A 20,350-nucleotide genomic window follows, 5' to 3' on the forward strand; every position below is an offset into this window, starting at 1 on the left:
CCCCTGAAGAGTCCTGGCAATGCCACAGTCTGCGGTGGGAAACGAGCATCTTGCAAAGAACCCCTGAGATCCTCCTACCCCCTCAAATCTGCGCGAGAGGAGAAGTGTTGCCTGAGAGGGGGAGCGAGACGGAGCGTGTGTGCAGGAGAGAGAGAGAGAAAATAGTGCTGGTAATTATAAAAGAGTCCTGAAATGCCAGGAGATGGAGAGAATAATTGATCCTAAACAAAAATAATGACAATAAATTGCGCGCTCCTCGCCGCACGTAATGTTTTCTCCTTTCCCCGGTTTGTGGTGTTTTGACCCTTTGTTCGGATCCTTTACCTTGCTGCATCGAAGTTATTATGGAATATTTGAAAAAATTGGCTTCCCTTCCTTTGATCTCTACTATTGGATTACAGTCTTCCTACTCCCTGCACACAGTTCTTCACTCCCACATTCATTTTCCCCATTTCTTTGTTTACACTCAATTTTACCATATTTCTTCACACTTTTCTACATGGGTAGAGCCTATGCTATGTTCCAACACACATTACTCTCTCTCTTTCCTTACTTTGCACTTTTTAACTGATCGTGTAGAATATTTGTTTCCAGAATGACAACAAAAAAATCCAAACAAAACAAAACACAAAAAAAAAATCAAAAAGGAGAAAAAAAAGAAAAATGTATGCAATGGCGAAAACATGTTCCTTTTCGCTCCAACTGCAGCCCTAGCTGAATTGTGCTGCCATTGTTTTCCAACAGAACTTGCATTTCCAAACTTGGGAATTCCCATCAGTCTGTCTGACAGAATTTTCCTGTTTTTTCTCAGAAGGTGTGCATTTTTCAAATGCCAGTAACATACCACTGCAGAATTTCCCAGGAGTAACAGCTTGGTTTGAGGGACTCTTATTCAAAAGCCTTACTTCCAAAAAAGTAATTTGAAACAGAAGAATCAAAACTGATTATTTACATTCTATAAATCAAAACAAAACTGCAACCAATGCATTTCAAAATATTGCTATAATTATTTTCTACACACTGATAAATTGCTGGACATAATTTCCTGAGCTCTGGTTGGCAATTCCTTGATCACTAAACACAATGTTTATTTAATTTTAGATTGTGAATATAATTATTAAAAGTGTGATCCCAAATCATTAAAAAAAAAAAAAAAAGAAAAAAAAAAGAGGAAAAAAAAGAATATACAGAATATACCGGGGAAAAAATCCCCAAACAACAAACTAAACACAAGGGGAGAATATTTCAGGTGTTTTAAAGCTCTATCTGTGGACAGGTGTACGCTTCATGGAAGGGTCTGTTCCCAGGGTGGAACTGATTGACACAATCCCAGGGAAGGAGGAGCTCTGGCCCATCAGGGGCAGAGCATCCCAAGGCAGTGACAAAGCTGGGAGTCACAGCAGTGCTAGTCTGGGGGCAGGAAGATGCAGAGCTCAGGAAATCTCTCTCAACAGTCCTGACTCCTTTCCCTGAAATATATTGAAATGGCAAAGATGTAAAAATGTATTCACCCCACTTTTCTCAGCATGGGTAAAAGACAATATGTGTCATACCCAAAAAAAAAATAGGGATTGTTTCCTGAATAAAGTGTATTTTTTCTTTATAATCTTTGCACCATGAGCCACCTTTCTCCCACAGTAAAAATCAGGGGGTAGTAAAAGCTGCAGAGTCACAAGAGGGTATTCCAGGTATGGAGAAGGACAGTTCTTATCTCAGACTCCCACATTCACCCCTGAAATTTTCCTTTTGTGGCCTCCCAAAAAGGGCTTGGGCTGTGCCAGCCAAGGGCCACCTGGCACAGACCCAGCCCTATCAGCTCATAAAGGTGAAAGAAGGAAAGAAACGTTATCATGGTACTATTTCCACCTGCACAGATGTAAATCAGGAGAGTTTGGGTGAAATTAGTGTATTAACATCAATGGAGGAAGTCTTGTGAGCCTCAGTCAAAACCCAGCATGCACAGTCTATAACAGGCAGCCCTAAAAGGGAGATATGGATGGACTGGGAATTGACTTTGCTACCATAACTAAAATGAGAAGCAAAACACCCAGTCAATCCACTGTATATTGATTTAAGTATTTCAGGATGAGGTACTGAAATAAATAGATATTTGTCCTTTCAATCTCTTGCTCTGTGGCCCCTGCTTTGTTTTCTCCTTTTAACTGTACCACACATTATCAATTTTTCTGAATTAATTCAAGGCATTTCTGGCAGCACATGATTAAAAAATTATCCATTTTTAATTGTTTTTCAGTGCAAGTAATGGTTGAAACTCAAGTCTGCTTAGTCTGCTTGAGAGCTGGGCATGGGTGGTAACAGGTTATTTCAACAGTTCAGGGCAAAAATGGGATCATTCACTTAACTCTGCAGTATCAGTGCAATTCATCTCAGTCCATAACAGATGACATGTTCAATAGAATATGTAAAGTATGCCTCCACCTAGTGATGACTATGTACAAATAATAGAAAATAATAATAATTATTCTATTACTTAAGAGAATCACAGTAATTGGCTCCCATTTTCCCAAATTAAAATGTGCTCTCATGCAAATATTCACATATACAAATGCACACTTTGCCTCCAGAAAAAATAGTTTAAAGCTCAATCTGTGACAATTTACCTGTAAACTCTGACTTGAGGGAGGCTAAACACATTCTAGGTTTTTAGTATATTAAAATTTCAAACAATAATGTATTTGTAGCATTCGTGACTATTATGAGGACAAAAAGAATAAATGGGGGGGTGACTGAAGTGCTGTGGATTTTCAGTGTTAAAGTTGTCTGGTAATTTATGTTTGATAGACTATTTCTACATGAAATGGTAAACAAACCACATCCCCTCCTTACAACTTTTTTTGCCAAAGAAAATGTTTGCAAAAAAAAAACCCTCTTGGATCACTGTGTTTTACAGATGCAATTGCAGACAGAGTGGCTGAAATTCCTAGGGATTTATTTACCCCAAATCAGAGCAGAGGTTATGAAAGGAAAATAAATTAAAAAAAAAAAAAAAAAAATTGAAAAAAAAAAAGAGAAAACCAACAGAAAATCTCCTAACACTAAAAAACCCCAACACTCCAGAACTCAAGAAATCCAGTCCTTTAAGTGGATCTCAAACTTTTAACAGCTCCCATAATCCATATAAAAATAGTCTCTGACTGGGATCAATTGGAGGCGCATCCTCAAAATCAATAAACTTGAGAAGGAGGTTTGAAAAGTGAGGGTCCCAGGTGGAAAACGTTCTTGTGGCTTTTCCTTTCATCTGGGAACTACCTTAAATGGCTTCTGAGGCCCACTGCTCCTGCATTACCATTTCAAAAAAGTCTCCCCATCCCATTAGCGGTCCATGAATCACAGTTTAGGAATTCCTGCTCAGCTGAAAACCAGAGGTGTAGTATCTAAAAGAGAGGGCAGGTCACTGCCTGCAGTTCTCCCCTTGCATTTAAATTGCCTCCCATTGTCCATGTAACACCTTCCAGCATCCAAAAAATATCCTGTCTGCAAAGAAATCACTCCTACACAAAAAAATGTGAGTCCCAAACCTCTCCCCTGGCATCCCTCTGCACACAAATTCAGAGAGAGGACAGCCAAGGCTCCCCATGCCCAGCCAATTCCAAATATCTGCCTCAGTCATTAAAGAGAAACACAAAAAAATGGAGTCAAGTGGCTTCGCCAAGATTTAAAAAAATGTAGTGGCTGAATACAGAAATACCAGCACCAAACATGTAAACAAGTCAGATTTGATTATCTCTGAGTGAGTTCATTTAGGATTCGTTTTTCTCTTCTCTCTTTTTTTTTTTTTTTTCCAAGAGTTTGATAAATTAAGGGAATGTTTGGGCTCCTATCAAGATCCTTTTTTTTTGTTGCTCATATTAGCTTACATTAAGTTAAAAAATATGCAAAATCATAATGCTCTTAAATTAATTTAGCTGTTTTCAGTTAGGAGAAGCATTAAACCTTAAAATACTAAATAATCAGGAAATCCAGTCTTCTCTTGCATTTTTCTTTCAGCTGTTGATTGCCAGAACTAAGAAAATACCATTTTTCCCAGATCATGGGTGCACAAAACACAGCACCAAGGGCCACACTCACATCAGAGGTGCTTTATCAAATTCACCCTACTGACTATCTGTAGCCAAAATTTTTGTTTCATGCTTTATCTTGGACCAGCTAGTCCTTGTGAAGCTATTTACCTTTTCCCTATCAGCTGATCAGAAGATAATCACCATTTTAAAGCATAAATTTACTACCTAAGGAATAATTTAGAGAACATGAGGATATTATTAAAAAAAAATAAAATTAGTTGATTCAGAAACCAGTTAAATAAATGTAAATTACAGAATGGTTTTGGGTTGGAAGGGAAAGGTCACCTGTTCCAACCTTCCTGCCCTGGGCAGGGACACCTTTCTTTAGATCAGTAAATAGTCTGAATTACTCAGCCAGGCACCGATTTTGGCTGAAAGATGTTTTAACAATGCTCAGTGTCAGCATGGTGGGTGCAGAATGCCCTGCAGGATGAGTCCATGGGGAAAGAGAGAGCCCTGGTGGCACTGGGCACAGACTGGACAGGCCTGGCTGCCTTCCCTGCACGCCTCCACTGTCCTCTTATCCCTGCCTGGACCCCTGCCCTCATTCACTGACATCATCCCTGCCTGCATCCCTGCCCTCATATCTCTGCCTGCATCCCTACCCTCATCCACTACCATCATCCCTGCCTGCATCCACTGCCATCATCCCTGTTCTAATCCATTCCCTTCATTGCTGCATCCACTGCTTTCATTCATGTTCTCATCCCTTCCTTTCATCCCTGCCCTCATATCCCTGCCTGCCTCCACTGTCCTCATCCCTGCTCTCATTCTCTTCCCTCATCCCTTCCCTTCATCCCTGTTCTCATCCCTTCCTGCATCTCTTCCCTTCATCCCTGCTCTCATCCCTGTCCTCATCCTTTCCCTTCATCCCTGCTCTCATTCTCTTCCCTCATCCCTTCATCCCTGTCCTCATCCCTTCCCTTCATCCTTCCTGCATCCCTTCCCTTCATCCCTGTCCTCATCCCTTCCCTTCATCCCTGCTCTCATCCCTGTCCTCATCCCTTCCCTTCATCCTTCCTGCATCCCTTCCCTTCATCCCTGTCCTCATCCCTGATCCCTGCCCTCATCCCTGCTCTCATCCTATTCCCTCATCCCTTCCCTTCATCCCTGTCCTCATCCCCAATCCCTGTACTCATCCCTGATCCCTTCCTGCATCCCTGTCTTCATCCCTTCTCTTCATCCCTGTCCTCCTCCATTCCCTTCATCCCTTCCCGCATCCCTTCCCTTCATCCCTGATCCCTGTACTCATCCCTGATCCCTTCCTGCATCCCTATCCTCATGCCTCCTCTCACCCCTGTCCTCATCCCTTCTCTTCATCCCTTCCTGCATCCCTTCCTGCATCCCTATCCTCATCCATTCCCTTCATCCCTTCCCATATCCCTTCCCTTCATCCCTGTCCTCATCCCTTCCCGCATCCCTTCCCTTCATCCCTGCTCTCATCCCTGCTCTCCTCCTGCCCGCCCGTGTGCTGCCCACGAGATGGCAGCAATATGTTTATGAATAATGCAGCAGAGGCTGCAGCCCATTTCTATTGCGGGAGCTGCAGAGCGCCGCTCGCTCCTTCAGCTGCAAAACAAAGTAAAACCGCGCAAGCCCCCTCCTCCCCTCCCCGACCGCACAGCCCGCTGTGAAATCGGCCAAAAAAACAATGGGAAAAATAAGCTGCTCCTCTGTCACGCTGCCCGGCTCGCTTTCTCGTGTGGGGTGGGCGTTTTGCAAGGCACAAGGTGCTTCCTCTGCTCTCACCGATTTGTCCAGGTCCTTGTGCTCAGCCGTGCTTCTGTCCCTGACAAAATTATGTCACACGCACATTAAGCATTAAGTGCTGCTATGTTTTATTTCTGCAGCACAGAAAATGCCTGTGGCTTGAAATAAATATTTTCTTTTCTGATGGACAAATAACATCTGCACTTGTGAAAGCTGCAAGCGTGGCTGTCACAGGCTAAGTGATTCAGATAATTTCTTGAGAAGCACATGTGTATGAGCACACACAGACACTCGTACCTATCACGGGCACTCACGTATCAGCACTTGGATTTGCCAAAGGATGGGCTCTTAAAAAGTGTAGTGAGCTGTTACAATAATCACTTTTAGCAGACACACTTCTATGTACACATAACGTCAGAATGGGGGAATGCAGATCGTGGGATTTAACAGTCAGTCTGGTTTCATGGAAAATTTAGGCTTGCTTTTCAATTGGATTTTGGACTTCTGCAGCATTTAGAGAGACCCCAGGTCATGGCCTGCAGTGGGTACCACTCAGAGGTGATGTGCAGTGCCACAGACAGCAGCACCACAGCACCCTGCTCAGGGCAGCTTCAGCTTCAGCCAGCCTTTCAAGCCTTTCTGAGACCTCCATGATTTGTTTAAGTCACACTTTTCAAGAGACTTTTTTTTTTCTCTGAAATATTTTTAGGATAATAATTGGAAAAAAAAAAAAAGTATCTGCCTAGGTAATATCATATTTACCTACAAATCAATCAAAGTTTTTTGAGAATTTTGAATCTTATTTCAAGAAGTCAACTATAGCAAAATATTGTTGATCAGGAGTAGACCTCACTATTGCTGAAAAGCAACACCTTTTTCACATCATTAAAATAGCTGTGATTTTAATATTTTCTTTTAATAATATCAAAATACTAATGTTCTGTTTCTGTAGCCACAAAATACACAAGGCCTTAGTGACATAATTAAGGGTTTGTGTTACCCTAAAACAGACTCAGAAACCTCAGCAAGTGAGAGAAACAGATTAATTATAACTTTGTGACACCTCTGACTTAGCTGTTTGGTTTGTCCTTTTTCTGAGTACAGTTGCTGCTCCTTGAAATCCTATTACAGAGGTTAAATTGCTAAAGAAGTCCCCTAAAATTCTATTACAGAGGTTGAAGACTCAGTTTCCCAAACTTTTTAAATTCACAATACTGTCAGTCGAGTGCCCTCCTGTTGATTGTTTGTCTATTTCCAAATTGATTATAGCTTGAATATTGAACTGTCAAAAGATTGAAAAATTTTTGTATGTTATAGAAAAGTTTTTTTCATTTTTTTAAAAAGTTTCTTATACAAATGAAGCCAAAGTCCTTAAAGTTTGTGTGTTCCTGTGCTCGTTAAAACTTTGTATCACTGGGGTATTGACATCTGTTCCTCTTTCTGTCACTTTTCTGGGGGGGAAACTGGCTTTATTATCTGATATTTCTTATAAAATGAATCGTATCAAGGATTTCTGTGGCCATGACGACTGAGCAATCTGAAATCCAGCTCATTTTCCACATGTGCTCTTTGGGCTAACATGAGTAACATCAGACTGAAGAGCAAGACACTGGTGAGAGAAGGTCAAAGCCTGACCATTTTTCACCCAACACTTCTGAAAGAAAGGTAGAACTTCATATTCCAGAGCGTTCCAGTTACCAGACTCTTGTTTATTCTCAGTTAGATAAGGATCTTTTCCTTCCTCAGCTGATCTTTCTGCCTGTTCTGTTCTTTACTAACCAGGGACATCTCAACACCTTCTTGGGTCCCAGAGCAGCTACTGTCAATACAGGTGAAGTGGTTACACTTAAATCTTTCTCAGACACAAAAACATAAATTAAACAACAAAAAATAAAATTACCAAAGAACTCTAAAGCTCTCTCCTCCTCATCACCTTAAAATATCATATTAAAGTCTTCAGAAGCCAAAGTGACTTCTCAATTGAATAAGGTTTAAAATGCATATAGTATGAAACTTTCTACTTCCTGTAAAACTTTCTTAACAATCAAGGCTGGTTTTCCTCTTTCACTGTGTACTCTCTTACTTTTCACTTTTGATCACCAAAACATGCATTAAATCTTACGTGACATTCAAAGTAAAAGAAATTAAGAAAAATATGACTGAATGCATGAAAAAAAAATGCATTAATGGGTTTTAGATCAGAAAATAGTAGACACGTTGAGAAATCAGAAGATTATCTGCATTCATTGTTTAGGTTTTACTGAATATTTTGGCAGGAGCTTTGCCAGAAAGGTCATTAACAAGGGAGTTAGAAGAGAACTAGAACCACAATTGTGAGGCTGCTCCACATTGCTGTGCTCAAGATCTCCAGCTTACAACAACAGAAAAAGTGTAAAATGTAAAATCACAGAAAGGTTTGGGTTGGACCTTAACTGGTCTCATTCCATGGGCAGGGACACCCTCCACTCCAAGCCCCATCCAACCTGGCCTTGGACACTCCTAGGGATCCAGGGGCAGCCACAGCTTCTCTGGGCTCCCTGTGCCAGGCCCTCACCACCCTCACAGGGAAGAATTCCTTCTCAATATCCCATCTAACCCTGCCCTCTGGCAGTGGGAAACAATTTCCCTTTGTCCTGGAACTCCAGGTGCCCAAAGTGGGAGTCCCACCTCCCTCAAATTGATGGCCATGCTTCTTTTGAAGACCATTCCTTGTTTTTGTGTTTTTTTTTAAAAAAAAGTTTGTTATTTAAAGAATTTCTTTCTGACACCACATAATGACTGTGTGGTGTGGCCAAGTCTTTTAATTAGGCAATGACATATTCAGGTGTCTGGGATAGAAATTAAACCCCAGCCACAGCAGTGAGGTCCAGAAGTGGACAAAACGGTGTTTTAAGATCACAAGAGGTGTGTAGCAGATTCAAAGCCAGCAAAGGCTCCTGCACAACTTGGAGCTGAAAGCAAAAGCACTCTCAGGCTCAGGAAATGAGACCAACTCTGGGATAGGTTTTGGGTGGGAACATGCTCCAGCTGCTGATAAGGACCACCACAAGACTGCAAGGTGGCTTTTGTAGATTTCCCTCCTCTGCACGGCATTTATGTTTAAAAACACACAAAGAAACCCAAATACCAATCCCAAACCAAGCCCCTCCACATCACACTCTCAGTGCTTCCTCTGGAGAGATCGTGGAAACAAAAATGATCCCTCCCATGGCAAAAAGCAGTGACTTAAACCATTCCTGGGAGGCATCCAGACAGTATCCTGATCCTACAGTATGTGGAACAAAATAGCTTATCATTCAGATTATGCGCCTGGACAAAGCCGGGGAGCTTCAAGGACAAGGGAGTTACCCAGGATCAGCACCACAAATGTTATTATATATGAAACAGCTGCAAGATAAATTCTTTCATATTACACATAGGTGCAGTTGTACTTTCAGCTGTCTCACTGTTGGAATACTGTAGGTCTTATACAGCTTTCACTATTTGTAAAATACACTTACACTTCTTAGTTGGGTATGATTGAGTAACCTCTTACATCTGCAGTGCACTGAAACAAAAAACGCTATCACACCACATCTGTGGCAAGAGCCCAGCCATACAACCCCAGAAATTCCTCAAATGAAACCTTCCTAAAAGTGAACTTGGTGAACAGGGTAAAATTATGACTAAAGAAACCAAAAAATGCCTGTTAGTTAAATGAATGGTGCTATTAAGAGAACAAAGCCACTTCGTAGGTTCATAAATATGCTGCTCGCGGCCTTTTTTGTACTTTTCACCTCTCTCCTACTTTTCCTTTTCTTTTTTGAATTATCTGAGAGAAACCTCCCAAAACCTCTTCAAGGAAATAGTGTACAACCACAGGACTTTGTGCTAATGAACCCCCGGAATTAAAAATCCAGAGGTCAAGAGCACATCTTCCATGGAGTCTGGGCTGAATTTCAAATTAAAAGGCTGTTTGACTTAGAGGTTAAGTAAAACAGGGGGAAAGAATAAGATCCAATTGAAAAGTTTACTAGAAGTAGGAAATATGGAATATTGGAAAAAAATCTGCAAATTAGCCTCGTTACCGGTGTTTCAACAGCCATATCAGTGCTGACTGAAAAGCAGCCCATTAAGTTATTTTCTTTTTTGATAACCCACATCAAAAAACACCTTCCCAATATCAAACTAAGTAAAAAAAAAAGGCAAGGGAAGAACAACAGAGCGACACAGGCGCTGTTCCTGTTCCAGTTGCTGACTGACAACACTGCCATCCCTTAACATGGTTTTATTTAGTTATTACAACCATCTCTCTGTAAATGACACTTAGGATTATTTAAGATTATGTTGTAATCCTTTTAATCCTCAGTGCTTTAAATTTCAGGCTAAACACCAAAGAGCAAACTAGCACTTAGCAGAAATATTTAAAGCATGTGATTTGAACATAAATCTTCTTTTATTCAGCACTCCTCCGATGAAGACCTAGCGCATCACATCACTCAGCCAGCAAGAACAAACAGCAAGTATCTCACTGAAAGCTTCTACCTTTCCTCACATCATGGGAAGTTGTTTCTAGCCAGGTCTTTTCCTTGGTACCTGTTACATCATCAATAAAATAAATGAGAGGAAATCAGGAAATCATATTCTATGAGATGTGCATATTTTCAGTTACTATTAAGGAAAAGTTGAGGAGGAAAAAAAACCCACATAATCTGTTCATCAAGAGCAGAAATAGATTGCATGCACAAATTGGATAGTGTGAGACAGATCAGACTTATCCTGTTAAAAAGGGAGTAGCTCAATTAAAATGAGAGGAGTAACACTGCTGAAAACATCATGATCAAGACCAGAAACCCAAATCTTTCTGCCTGAATATCATTTAGTTGCAGTTTCCTTTTTTTTTTTCTCCCTGCATCGATCATGTTTCCAATTAGTTTTTCTTTATGATACTCCTATGTTCCATCTCCTTGCTGCTATCCATTAAGTGTCATCTGCTTAGATTTTAAATCCAAGATTTCCTTCTTTTTCTTCAACCCAAAATTTAAATAGTCATTTTCCATTTATGATCTATAATTCATGAACTCAAATTGAGCACCCTTGCTAAATCAAACGCAAAATTCTGCACCTACTCCTAATACAACACGTTAGCACAAAGCAACCACTGCTCTGTTTGAATGAGAATAGGAGGTTTTACTAGAAAGTAATGAAAAAAAAATGCCAACTATGTTTTGATGGGCTTTGAAGATATAATTATACTTATTTCTGATCTTTTCAGAGTTAAGCATCTAATATGTTTAATCAAATAGCAATGCAATGCATCTATATTTAGCTTGCAAAAAAAAAAAGAAAGCATTAAAGAAAGCCACCCATGTTGTTTTCATTTGAACAAACCTATGAATAAGTAGACACACACTATCAATTTTATTCCCACCCACGAGGAATAAGTAGATCAGAAGAAGTGTTTCCTGAAATATTCAGTTTCCAGGTACAAACTGACCTCTCTGCTTTCGAACTCGCCTTGGATTCCCTCCAGACTATCTCACAAATCTTCGCTCCCTCTCCAGTCCCCTTCCCACTCTATCTGCTCATGTAGCACCAGTCTCGTTCAGTCCCTTCCTTTCCCAAAATGTCACCACTACTGGTGCCAAAGCCTTCTCCTCTTTCGCTCTTACCATCTGGCACAATCTTCTTGTAGCTCTCTGTCTAAACAATGCTCCATCCCTTTTCAAAATGTGTCTTAACATATGTCCTTCCTCCCATGCTTTTACTTCTTAATGTCTCTCCCACTCACTTATTGGCTTGATGAAGACACATTTTAATGGGTTCAAGCAGTAGTGCATGAGTTTCCTTTCTCACATTATTCTGATTCAGTGGAGTTACACCTCACACGAACAGAAGTGAGAAGAAAATGCATTGCAGAGCCTTCGTACCACCAGTTTGGTAAATCAATAACAGAGCTTCGTTTGTCTTTACTTTGGAAATGTATTAGCTGCAATGAATCACCGCTCCAAAACGCATTTCCAAACAGGAATTTTGCTTACTGCAAAATGAGAAATAAACCCTAGAAGCTCAGAAGACCTGTCAGTGTGCTCAGGGGGTTGCAGGAGTGAAGGCTAAGGTTATACTTAATCACATTCCAAGTGAAAAAGCTGAAGATTGACAGCAAAACCAAAATATTTATTCTAAAAATACCTAGGAAATGACAAAGCCCCAAGTGTTGTCTCAAGCCAACCTGAAAGATGTGGGGGGTATGGAAGCATAAGTCTCGCTGTCTCGGAAAAGAGGAATATTTCTAAATATTCCATGTGCTTTAGAAAGATGTCTAGAAAAATAAACCTTGAAAAAGCCTCTGTAACACCCAGTTGACCCAAAGAGATTTCTTTTTAAGAAGCCACGTACAGGCCCTTAGGGGGTTTTTTTATGTGTAGTGGTATTTTTTTTTTTCTTCCACCCCAGACCCAGACACAGTTGGTTCCTCCAGCATGTTTCATTGGTCATGATGCCAAAGGACTCTCTGGTAACTAACAGGATCTTGACCCTGACATGTTCCCTCCTGCGTCTCTCCCCCCTTTATTGCTTGTGTTGTTAAACATTTTAAATGTTAGAACTCTGGGAAACAACTCGGCTCATAGAGAATAATATTTTGATGTGGCTTGATGCAACATTTAGTGAAACAGAAAAAAAAAAACCAACAAATCCTTTCTGCTGATATTCATGGGAGCTGGATTATGTCCAAAACCTGAAGATGTTGCAATAAACTATTTTAGCCCCTAGATCCTGGAATGTTAACCTTGCAGTAATGCTTTTCCCCTCCTTTCATCTTCTTGGGCCTTGATCCTCCCTTTCAATTCAATGGGATTTGGATGAAGGAATTAAATAATATTATTTTCCATCAATGAAGAATAGTCCTGTGAGAAATACATGTCCTTCTCTGCTGGCCCTGACAGAGGCAAGCTTTTAAAATCCTCCCCTCCCCTCACAGAAGTGAACCTGGGTCATCACCGTCTGAGGACCCTGAGCAGCAATAAAAATAAACAGAGTAACCGCACTGCGTTGGAGCCGTGCTTGTATAAGCAGTTTGAAGAAGTTGTGTTTATGGAAGTCCTCTAGGTCAAGATTCTAGGCCTGAACCCAAAGCAATTACCTACTAAGTTTTAAAAACAAATTGAATATAGAGCATTAATCAATAAATCAACAGGTTCTCAAGTGTTTAGGAGACTCAGTCATCAGAAATCCTTCTCTTAGAAAAATAGTAAACCGATGCTGGATAAAGTGTTACACTCCTTTACTGGTAAGGAAAATGCTGTATTAAATCAGGCTCTAGTTATTAAAATCAGGGAAATAAAACCTACCTCTTCACAGAGTTCAGGCTCAAATGAGCAGTGGAATTCTTTGCCTCTTACCTGAAAGACATTCTTCCTGCTGGATTTCTCTGAGGTCCACTCAATGCGAGCACCACACAAATCCACACACTCAGGTTTGTATCCCGGTTTCTGGAAAAGAAAAAAAAATTAAAAAATCAACATGAACATGGCCTGACTTTTCACAAATGGGGAGAGTTATCAGATAAAACAAGAATAGATCAAGTTAAAGTGACAGGATGTTGTAACACAGCTGCTGATACTACTGAAAAGAGCTCATTATATACCCTGGTATTGTTAAATAACCACTCTTGGGGTGTCTTAGTGCAGAAATAAAGTTCTTATATTAGAACATCATTTTAAAAGCAATTAAATGGTTTAAAAAACAGTCTAGTGTAACATATAGTAGATCAAAACGCAAATGCAGACACATGGACCAGCTATTTTCAATGCTTACTTTGCCAAACCCTCTTGAAGAGTCATTGAGTTTAAAGGAAAAATTTTGTGGGTTTTCCAAATGCAAATTTAAACTGATGCAACTGGAAAGGACAGAAATTAGACAAGAACATACATCGTATCTCTAAGACAAGCTATCTCCTTTCTCCAAACAAATTATCATTTCTTGCTCCTAAAAAAGGAAGAAAAGGCTTCGAGGGCATGTGTGACACCCAGAAAGAGCTCAGCACAAGGGCTGATACTTCTCAGTGTCAGTCCACGCATCCTGGAGTGACACAGCTCTGCCTCCCCTGCTCCTCCATATGGATGCAAGTAATTCAAAGAGCAGATTTGTTTGCCTGTATCATTTACGTTGCTGGGAGTTGGTGTAAAGCACAATAATCCTCATTTGCCATCGAAGCTCCTTCTCCAGGGACTCTGCCTGTGCAGCAGTTCTGGCAAAGCTCATGTAGTTCAGAGTAGGCTTTGTAGATTGGGTTGCTGCACATCCTACTCAACAGAAAAAATACTACTCTTAGCAATAAAAAGCACCACTAACTCCCTTTTGGGTAGGGGATGGAGTGATAGCCACATAATTTAATTAATCAGCTTGATGCAACTATTTTCTCTGCTGCACTTAAGCCACAGTTACCCTAAAAATGTCATTAGTGATACAGAAAACAGACTTTATAGAGTTAAGAGTGGCCAGTGCAGCACCAGCCACAGATTTCCAAAAACTGTTCACTGAATTTCTCTGATGTTGTTATTAAAGCCTAAAGTATGTGTGCTCTCCAGGACGCCTTTGAGATGGGAGGAAAGAACCTATTTAGGTTAAAAGGAGCAAAGAGATCCTGGTCAAGTGATTTGCAGGCGTAGTCTCTGGAAGTTTTCAGTACTGGGATTGTAATTATGTTCTCCAATTGCCAAACCATAAAACCACAATGGTTAAGCTCCACTAAAACTGACAGTCCTGTGTGCCTTTGTTCCTTTTTTTTTTTACTATTATTATTATTAATTTTTTAAATAGAAGAAATATACTCTTCAAAACAGAAGGATGTTCTTGTGGTTAAACCACTGGAAGAAAAGAGCTTGGATTTCTTTTTCCCCACCTCTGCCTCAAATTTCCTGCCTGGCCTCTGACAAGAGCTTAGTCTTTCCAATTTTTTATGAACAGATCAAAACTGCAACACTGAGACGTGGTTTTGCAAAAATGTTGTGAAATTTAGTCAGCTAATATTTGAGTGGCAAAAATTACAAAGTTGGAAATAAACCCAAGCACCAATATATTAACCATAGCAAATAAATATTCAAATTGTGGAGGAAATTAATGAGTTTTCAATATTCCAATACTTTTATAAATAGGGCTATGAGGCTTAGATCCTCTCCAGGACTCCATGAAATGTCCAGATCTGCACCACACAGGCAGTTCTGCAACCCATCAGGAACACACAACATGGGCTTCTCAAAGTGGGTAATCTTACTTCCTTTGGAAATAAAAAAGAAATTGCCCAAACATGGATAGTTTGAGTCTGAAGATACTTTTACAAAGAGGGGCAGCCTTCTGCCAGCAGCAGAAAGAGTTGAGAAATTTTGGAAACACATGATGAGATTAAAAGAAGAGATTAACATGTAGACAAAGAAACAGAAACAGTTTTTTGATAGTGAACATTATTGGGCTACAGAATATTTTCCTCAGGAAAACTGTCATGGAACACTGAAGGGAGAAAAAACAATGAAAAGCCCAGAAAGGTGTTGCAGGAAGATGGAATAGTGAGCTCAATAGTATCTCTAATTTCTATTATTGTCCAAAAATATATGCAACAGCATAACCTGGGCTGTTTGTGCACCCAGTGAACACACACTGTGATTTTGCTGCTGTTGCAGTACTCTGGAGTTTGTTTACAGCTCTGATTTTGTAATAAGCAGAAGAAAAGTACAAGCATGTGCATCTCCCTCTCCAGAAAGGATGGGATGCAGGCTTGTGGTGTGGGAAAGATGAACAGGCTTCTGCTATGTGCAATAATTAATTGAGTCAGTCTCTTTCTCTGGGGGAAATAAATATGAATTGAGTAACCTGGTCTCCATCCCCATAGCAGGGGAGTGGAACAAAATGATCTTTAAGGTCCCTTCCAACCAAAACCATTGTATGATTCTATGAAATCTTATCCTTTGGAGAATTTATCAGTGCTGACCTCAATGTGTCTATGAACTCCTGCATATGGCATAAAGTCTGAGGCTCCTGATGAACATTTCATGTGAAATCATTCAGATCCACTGAGCCTGTAACTGCCCATCACTCTTGTGCTGCACACCTGGGGAGCACCCACTGTAACCCACCAGAACCCCAGGAAATCCATGGGAAATTCATTTTGGCCCAAGCATTTCCCTGCTGCAGAGTTGCTTATGCAACACCCAGGGACCCTGGGAGGGAGCAAGTTAAGGTGACTGGGAAGCCTGAGCTCTCCACGTCCTTGCTTTGTGTTCTGCAGTCAGAGCAATTATGTTATATCAATGTTGTTGCAGGGGGTTATGCTGTAAATTGATACAAGTGTCTGCTACGATGAAATCTTCCTAAACATGAATATGGATTTCAGCAGCATTTTCACTCGCTAAATTACTTTGCAGATGGGCTAATAACCTGAGGTTAAAATAACCTCTGTTGAATAAACTATCTGAGGGAATAAAGTGACTGCATTTTCTTGGTCAGAAAGACCAACTGATGATAGAATTTAATGCTGGTAAGGAGGAATGGAGCTGTGATTCATTTAGATCACAATGTCCTTATTTTAAAATGAAGAGCTAGTTAAATTCATAAGAATGGTTAAAAAAACCAAAAAGCAAAAACCAAACAAAAAAAACCAAAACAAACACCAGAAAAATAGTATATTAAAGCCATGACCACAAACGATCAAGGCAGCAGCAAAAGTTAATGATTTAGCTACATGGGATGCAAACTTGCATTTGCAGTAGTATTTGTAAACAATCTCATTTTCTGAATCTCTCCTCTGTGTGCTTTAACTGCTGTGCTCTATCCAATAAGTCCAGATTTTGTCACCAGCTTCACCAGAAAGCAAAACAATGGATCCCAGTCCTCTCCATGCAAAGCAACAGCAAAGTTGCCACAGTGGGTCCTGCACCTACAGCCACACACAGGAACAGCAAAACCTCCTTTCAGATATTGCTGGTTCTTTGATTAAAACATTACTAATGATTTACGCAGGATAGAATTTTAGATCACCTCTAAATGCTGTTGAGTCCCATTCTCATGAAAAGAGGTATGATCAGAGGTGCTCCCATTTCCCTCTCTCCTGTTGCCTTTGTTTTGTGGAATATCATTCCTCTTTTAATGATGCTGTCTTAGTCTAAATTTTTTCTCCAAGTACAGTATTTAATAATGAATTAATATCTTCGGAATACAAAGGAAGTTTAATCTTTTTGTTAAGTCACATCATTTCCCTGCTAACAATAAAAATGCTTTGTTGTAATTCATATTATCGTGAATGAACATCGCTTCTCTTACATTATTTAATTAATGGTTGAGTTTCCCCCTTTCCCAAAGTAAGCTAAAACTAGAAAAATAAAATAAAATTAGTAAATAAATGGCTCCTAATGAATCTTTTTTTTTTTTTTTTTTTTTTTTTAATACTCCCTTTCCAGTATCAAAATCATATCTGGTTGTTTGCAAAGGAAATAAGCACTGCATTTACTTTATCAGATTAAATAAGCATGGCAGTTTAGTTTTTTTTGATGTGCAAAATTTGGGTTTAGGAAATTGGGCTATAAGATTTTGAACACTGACAGCTCTCGTTGTTTTCAAGCTTTACCCAATTTGTTTATTTACTGTTACATTTAAGTTTCATGCAACAGACAGAAAAATGTGACTTTAACAGATTTTTCTCACCTAGTGAACATTGAGTCACAGCCTCAGAGTACAAATAAGCATGGAATAAAACAAAAAACCCAATTTTTTATTTTATTCCACAGAATGAGGAAAATACAGTCTCAATATGCCTGTGTTCTTCCTAACACAGGAGGCAGGAGATTTTATCTCCCTGATAAAATGAACACTGGTGGTGACTGAGGCTTCAGGGAAAGGGACTGACCTCTCAGAAGGTCCCGTTTCATAACACACCATAACATAACATAAACATAACTTTTTTAGTTAAACCATTTGATATCTGGGCCAAAACCCCATTCTCCAGGCAGGTCTAGTTTAGTACCCAAATCCCTAAAGAACTCATGGGGATTTTATCCATGTTGAGGACTCTCAGAGTAAAATCAAGCCTCCTGTGTGTTAAATTTCCACTGGTTCATTTATCTCCTGGAATTTGGGTGAGGGCTCGCCAAGAGAGGGAAGAGGTAGCAGGTAGAGGTGTAAGACACTTAGTAAATTATAAGAATAGTTCTAATGAGTTCACCTTAGACATTTTTCTTTTTCCAAATAACATGAAAGTTAAATTTAAGGAAAACAGGTCATTCTGAAAAAAAAAAAATAATTCAAACTTTTCTGTTTTCGTGGCTACAAAGAAGATGTATTTTCCAGAAGGGCTAGCACAAACACAAGCAGAAAGTGCCAGATTTAACCCTTTATTTATTTTTATTATTTCATCCCTTAGTTCTGGGGTTCTTTTCCTATAAAACTCACCTTTTGTCAAAAAATATAAGGCATGAAAAGGTGCTCTTCAAGGCTGATTTTATGACAGGTGGCATTGATAGATCTAGGATTTATAGAAGATTGGTTTGCATCACCTGCCACAGCAAAAAATAACTTATTGTTTGTGACTCCTGCCAAAGAGAGCACCTTTGCGGCCACCCATCACGCCAATGAGATTTGGCAGGTTCGATCAGGCCTTGAGAGCCTTTCACAACAGGGCTCTGTCAAACCCTCCCTCCACTGCCCACAGTGTCACAGAGCCACCAAATCTCCCTTTTGCTGCCCACGCCGAGGCTCGGCGGTGCCCAGCACCGAGGGGACACGCGCCGCTACCGCTCGCGCCACAGAGCTGTCACATCCCCCCAGACGAAGATGGGTGGCCTTTCCTTGGGGCACAATAAAAAGGTGCTGCAAATTTCACTTTGTAGTAACTACAGGCTACAGAAATTGCATTAGCTGCATTAGATGGAGTCATAGAAATATTCAGGAAGGTTAGAGGGATATGGTGGGTGTCACATTTATACTGTGATAAAAAATCACTTTGCTAACTTAGAATGTTTTCTGCTTTGGTAACACCCCATATTAAGGTGCCACTTATAAATAATTTATTATTATTTATTAATGTATAAGCCACTTTATAGGGTGGTAGATAACAACTTAAATTCATGTATTAAAGATGCACATGCATGGTTTAATACAATTTACGCCTCACAATATCCTTTGCAACAGATTCTCATCGCATCATCTGTTCAGCATTTATTACTAATGCATTTTATAACACACTTTATAATACGTCATTTGGGGAAGTAGCTGCATTTAGTGATCATTTTCATAAATAAGAATAAAGCATTTATAAGTGGCACCTTAATTTAAAGTGTTACCTTCACATTACTGGGCAGTCACTCACCATTTGTCTCACTTAGCAATTACTCTCAAAATGCACCTCTTAATAAAGGACATGCTGTGTCCTATTTCCTCACACACACTACATCTGATTAAGAGCTTATCAAGGCATTTTTCCTTCATCTGCTCTCAAACCTTTGAAGTTGCCAGCTCAGTCTAAATTTTGTCTTTTGTAAACACCAAACTTTTTATATTGAAATAATAGCTGCCAGGAGACTGGGGATATTGGATGGTTGATTGCCTACCAGGTTGGCCAGTGCTGGCTGCTTGGATTCTTTGTAGAATTCCATTTTCCGAGCAGTGAGAACAATCCAGGAGGTGGACCAATTTTTCCTTACAAAGAAAATTAAAAAAAAAAAATTAAAAAAGGAAAAAGAATCTGTGAGGCATTTGAGCAGGAGGTAAAAGATATTTCATTTGTAGACTTGGCTTTTAATTATTTAAACATAATATATATCAATATGTATGTATGTCAGAAACAAAAATTATCTAAAGTCAACATTTCAACAAATTTCCATCAATGCTGATGGAGTACCACCATCCTAATTATACCCAAAATGTAACCTGTCAAAACTTGAAGGGCTTCTTTCTCCTCATTCATACTTCGATGCCCATTTGTGTTTCTTTTTTGCCATGGTGTCAAATGAAAACGGTGAGATTATTCACACATAGTCAGAGTTCACATGTAGAGGACTCTGAAATAACTGGTGCCCTTCTGGAATTTAATACTTAAAATAAAACTGAGAAGGAAAAATGTTGAGCTGACTATACAAAGCTCAGTAAAACCCTGTTTTGAAAGGTCCCAAATATTTTTTCCTTTCCTGAAATTAAAAGTTTACAGGAGTGCAAGGAAGATAAGAACAATATCTGAGGAAGGTTTGAGTGACCATTAAACATCAGGAGTTCACGGTACAGCCCTAGAGAACTGACAAACTGCTGGGGCTAGGGAGAAGTAAAAATACACATGGACATGTGAAAGAATGTCCCCTGATACAGAAAAACATAAAACTCAGAGGAAAATGCTATTACATATGTTACCTATAACAGGTTTCAAACCACTACATAATCATAAATCTGTTATGATCAAAAGCTGGTTTTAGATCACCAGCTCTAGTCTGACTTTTGAATTTAGGGGTCAAAACATCTGATATTTACAGAAATATTCATAAACCCACTATTGATCTGCTTCATGTGGCAAATACAAGCTGTCCATTGGCAAGCACCAC

General features: G+C 39.6%; 1 protein-coding gene across 1 annotated transcript in view; it reads right to left on the reverse strand.

Moving 5' to 3' along the window:
* ARHGAP15 (Rho GTPase activating protein 15) overlaps window positions 1-20,350 on the reverse strand; it is a 322,985-nt gene that overhangs the window by 251,571 nt on the left and 51,064 nt on the right. Inside the window, exons 6-7 of the mRNA XM_058839510.1 lie at window positions 19,370-19,457; window positions 13,175-13,264 (exon numbers count right to left, since the gene is read on the reverse strand). Coding sequence (XP_058695493.1) covers window positions 13,175-13,264; window positions 19,370-19,457 — 178 coding nt within the window. The remainder of the gene's footprint in view (window positions 1-13,174; window positions 13,265-19,369; window positions 19,458-20,350) is intronic.

The sequence above is a fragment of the Poecile atricapillus genome, chromosome 5 (genome assembly GCF_030490865.1).
Source record: "Poecile atricapillus isolate bPoeAtr1 chromosome 5, bPoeAtr1.hap1, whole genome shotgun sequence".
In the NCBI taxonomy this organism is placed as follows: Eukaryota; Metazoa; Chordata; class Aves; order Passeriformes; family Paridae; genus Poecile; species Poecile atricapillus.